At 39.8% G+C, this 4,949-nt stretch overlaps 1 protein-coding gene across 1 annotated transcript; it reads left to right on the top strand.

Annotated features, from left to right (window-relative positions):
* Positions 1 to 3,198: 3,198 nt before the first annotated feature.
* LOC128579496 (p53 apoptosis effector related to PMP-22-like) lies at positions 3,199 to 4,189 on the top strand. The gene has a single exon (XM_053581562.1). It carries the CDS (start codon positions 3,616 to 3,618, stop codon positions 3,991 to 3,993), a length of 378 nt encoding a protein of 125 aa, XP_053437537.1. The 5' UTR covers positions 3,199 to 3,615; the 3' UTR covers positions 3,994 to 4,189.
* Positions 4,190 to 4,949: the final 760 nt, after the last annotated feature.

Genomic DNA, 4,949 nt, shown 5'->3' with positions numbered 1-4,949 from the left:
AGGGAGCAAAGAAACAAAACAGAAAAGGTTCCATCAGAGAGTAATAAGTACTGTGAATAAAATATTGTTACATCCAGAGAAGAAGCTGGAAAATCTATTAAATTAGGCCATCAGAAAAGACTGCCTTACTATGGGCCCATTTATCCAACAGCCTTAGCAATCAGTCATTCCAAGATCTGATCCAGGGACAAGGCATTCTAGGAGGAAACCCCAGAAAAGGCCAAGTTTCTCCTGCTGTAATTAGTTTAACTACAGAAGGAAAACCGGGGCACAGAGCATAGAATATCGGAAGGACAGTGTTAGGGGATGAATTTGGAAAGAGGGGTAAAATACAGCATGTGTGATGTGTAGGCTGAGATGAGGATTCTATGATGATAGCATATTTAGGGGCGCCAAGTTTGTTCTATGAACTGAGGGCTGGACTGGAGGACAATGAGTCAGCTGACCAAGAAGGGCTGAGGGTCAGCATATGCAGGAAACAGTAAGAAGCACCTTATTATTAGAGTGGAAAATAAGAAGGAAATGGTTGACATGCATTGGACTGTGCTAAGAATTTGGAGGCATGGAAAACATCGGGACAGCAAATTGAGACCCTCATTTTCATGAGGGGAAACTTTAATGCATATGTAAATATGTATATATGTGTATATATGTACGTGTGTATATAAATATTATATGTGTATAAAAATGAGATTTATTTCATGAATTGGTTCACATGATTATAGAGGCCAAGAAGTCCAAACATCTGCTTTCTGCAAGTTGGAGAACCAGGAAAGCTGGTGGTGTAATTCTGTCTGAATCTAAAGGCCAAGAACCAGGGGACTTGATGTCCAAGAGGAGCATAAGATGCACGTCCCAGCTCAGCCTTTCTTTTCTGTGGGCCATAATGGTTAAACGGTGCCTGCCAACGTTGGTAAGGGCCAATCTTCTTTACTGAGTGTAAAGATTCAAATCCTCTTCAATTCCAGAAACACCCCCATTATGTTCATCAGCTGTCCGGGTGTCTCTTAGCCTAGTCAAGTTGACACACGAAATTAACCATCATACAACATTTACATTTTGCTTGCTTTATGAAAAAGATAATTAAAGGATGTTTTATAATTTTTACAGTTTGAGACTTGCTAAGATTATTTATTTCATTCCTGTGATTTAAACTTCTTCATTGTAAGTATATACAATGGCGTAATTTGAGTTGCTGTGGTTCCTTGTAGGCACTTATTTAAATATTTATCAATTTGACATTGCAGATTTCTTTCCACAGTGTTAATGCAGGAATGTAATTTATGACTTAAACATTTCTATAGGCCCTTTGAAAACTTAGGAGTCCTACAAAACTAGGGTAAACGTGTATGTCTGAGAACAGGGGTCTCTTTCTAAGTGACTGAGGCAGATGAGTGGGAGCTGTCCCAGGAAGAAAGAGTCTTCTTTAAGCATTCATCCAACAAATATTCATAGACTACTCTACTATGAGAAATACTGTTCCAGGTATTAGGGATGGTATCCAGCATCAAACACAAGGTTAAAACAACAACAACACCAAAAAAAAAAAACATGCTTTTCTCTTGTGTACCTCACCTTCTAGTGACAAGAGAGGCAATACATAAGGTAAGTAAATAAAACATAAAGGATGTTTGATAGTGATAGGTGCTGAGAAGAAAAATAAATCTTGAAAGGTGGCTAGAAAATTTGAATAAGGAGCAGCAAATTGAGTTAGGATAACCAGAAAAGGCTTTTGAGTAAAGACGTGATTAACATAAGAGACTGAGGGCTAGACTGGAGGCCAATGAGTGAACATTGGTATATCAGTATCTGGGGGCAAAGTGTTCAAGGTGGAGAGAAAGAAAAATAAACAGGGAGATGAAATAATGTGGTTGAGAAAAAGCAACTTCCTGTCCAGGTGTGGTGAGATTGTCCACAGAGAGCAGCCGGAGCAGATGACATGGAGCGGACCTGGAAGATCTCTGGCTTTTTTTTTTTTTTTTCTCTAGTAATGTGGAAAAGGCATTGAAAAATTTTAAACAATAAAACTTTTGTTTAAAAGTTGACCTGAATTACTTCTTAATGGGATGGATTAGATGAGCCAAAGGTGTTTCTAGGGTGTAGATTCTTATTCGCTGAAAGAGGAGCTTCCATATTCTGAGAAGTGGAGGGCAGGAGGAACAGCTTTGTGGTGGAAAGACAGTGGCTAGTTTTGCATATATGGGGTCTGAAATATCCATTAGATGTCAAAGTAGTAATTTCTTCTTGGTCGTTAGATACACAAGTATGGAATGTAGAGGAGAGGTTAAGCCAAACAGAAGAATTTCATAATCCATGATATTCAGGATTGAATTCTTGTATTTTGGAATATTTGACAAATAAAAATGTATAGAAGGTATACAATGTGATGACATGATATGCATTCATATGGTGCACTGAGTACCACAGTCAAATTAATTAGCACATCCATCACCTCCCCTAATTATGATTTTTTCTGTGTGTTGCCTTTGTGTTCTAAGGTCACTTAAAATATGTTGTTTTGACAAATTTCAAGTAAAAAATACCGTATAATTAACTATAGGCCTAATGCTGAATGTTAGATACTCAGAACTTAATTCATCTGATAACTGAAAATTTATCCCTTTTGATCAAAATGTACTCTTTGTTAAGATTTACTTGATTTATACTCTTAAATTTCTTCCACTTACATTTTTTTGTTTTGCCCCCTTGTCTTCTAACAGTTAATATTTAGCTCCTCTTATTACTATTGGCCTTGAGCATAATCATGTGTATAATATTTCTAAAAATCATCTGTGATGTTTCCTTCTTCCCTACAGTAAATAGCTGATTGATCCCAAGATGTCTCGCCCAGTCGTTTTAAGGTTTATGCAGTGAGTTTAAGCAGATGGTACAATTATTGGGGTAGAGTATGTGTGGTTTTATAAGAAAAAGCTTTTATGTTCAATCAATTTATCAATATGATTTAATGCATTTAAATTATGTTTACTTGAATTTTTTCTGAGTATGTTAAAGAGATAACAGTTTAATATAGTAAGCTATGCACGGTGAGTGCTCATCAGGATTTATCATTCCCTAATCTCCTAGGTCAGCTAATAGGATTCCCATTCAGTCCTCAGGCTGTCATAACTTATGAAATTCGAGTGTATGTTTCAATATGGTCTTAGCCGAGGGAAGTCATGTAGCCAGTGAAGCAGAGAGAGAAAAGATTGCCATACTTGAATCTGTACCATCAAAATGACAAAATGGGTCTATAATAAACAATAGGTTACTGGCTTCATATGCCTACAACATCAATTGCAGTGCACAACAGGCAAGTTATTTATGAAATGGGCCTTTTGAAAATATATAGCTCTGACTCTCCGCGCCGCCGGTGCCCAGCGCGCTCCTCCGCTCCGCGCAGCCACTGTTGACGTGCTGCGCTGCGGCCTGGCCTGCGAGCGCTGCAGGTGGATCCTGCCGCTGCTCCTGCTCAGCGCCATCGCCTTCGACATCATCGCGCTGTCTGGCCGCGGCTGGCTGCAATCCAGCGACCACGTCCAGACGTCCTCGCTGTGGTGGAGATGCTTCCATGAGGGCGGCGGCAGCGGGTCCTACGATGATGGCTGCCAGAGCCTGATGGACTTCGCATGGGGAAGAGCAGCCGCCGCCACGCTCTTCTGTGGCTTTATCATCCTGGTGATCTGCTTCATCTTGTCCTTCTTTGCGGTCTGTGGACCCCAGATGCTTGTCTTCCTGAGAGTGATCGGAGGCCTGCTGGCCCTGGCTGCTGTGTTCCAGATCATCTCACTGATAATTTACCCTGTGAAGTACACGCAGACCTTTAACCTTCACGCCAACCCCGCTGTCACCTACATCTATAACTGGGCCTACGGCTTTGGGTGGGCAGCCACCATTATCCTGATCGGTTGCTTCTTCTTCTTTTGCTGCCTCCCCAACTACCAAGACGACTTTCTGGGCAACGCCAAGCCCAGGTACTTCTACCCACCCGCCTAACATGGGAGCCAGAGCGGAAGAAAATCATCGCTGTCAAATGGTTTCCAGAGAACGAAACTGTTTCCTCCAGCCTACTTTGTATCTATGTTTTGGCAGTGTTCTTAATAGTAAATAGTCAGAAATGCTAAAATAATTTAGGAGAAAATGTTAATTAGTGTTACAGTTTCACATTCACCTTTTATATATGTGTGGAGTTAAACGAACTATGCTGACATTTCTTTATATCTCTCCATAACATTTATTTTTTTTTTTTTGGTTTTTGGCCGGGGCTAGGTTTGAACCCGCCACCTCCGGCATATGGGACCGGCGCCCTACTCCTTAAGCCACAGGCGCCGCCCTCTCCATAACATTTATATTGCACTTGTAAGAGAATACGAACACGAAACTTACCATTTGATAAGGGGAAAATGGGAAGTGTTCCAAGATTTAATAATCTGATCAAGTTTCTGTTCATTTCCACATAGAATGGACTGGGTGTAGTAGGGGTAAGAAGAAGACTGATGTAATTGGTAAAAAGTGTCAGTGACCAAACATTCTAAAAGAACTGCAAAAAAAGTGTGTGTGTTTAAGCCTTTCACTATTTAAAGAAGCAAAATAGTTTCCTAAATGCATATCAATTGGTGATAATTATAGTTAATATTCTGAATAATTATGTTTTTGCTAAGCTTCATGTTGTGCTGATATGTCATCTAGGAAAGTATTGTTTCATAGTCAAAGCCTGTGGCAATAGTAAGGCCTTTGTAATGGTGAAATGTTAAGATGAAATTTTCTCTTTTAAATTTCTTTATGGGGTTAAGGTGTGGGCAAATGCTGTTATTAATAGATCTGTACTGTTTTGTGTCTATATGTGCAGAACCAGCATTGACTTGATTGAAAGATGGACGGGGTCTAATACATCATGACTGATAGCTCTGATTAGATTGTATAGTAAAGCATTAGGACAGCCATTCCTATCA

The sequence above is a fragment of the Nycticebus coucang genome, unplaced genomic scaffold (genome assembly GCF_027406575.1).
Source record: "Nycticebus coucang isolate mNycCou1 unplaced genomic scaffold, mNycCou1.pri scaffold_59, whole genome shotgun sequence".
NCBI lineage: Eukaryota > Metazoa > Chordata > Mammalia > Primates > Lorisidae > Nycticebus > Nycticebus coucang.
This window is presented reverse-complemented; position numbering and strand designations above follow the sequence as displayed.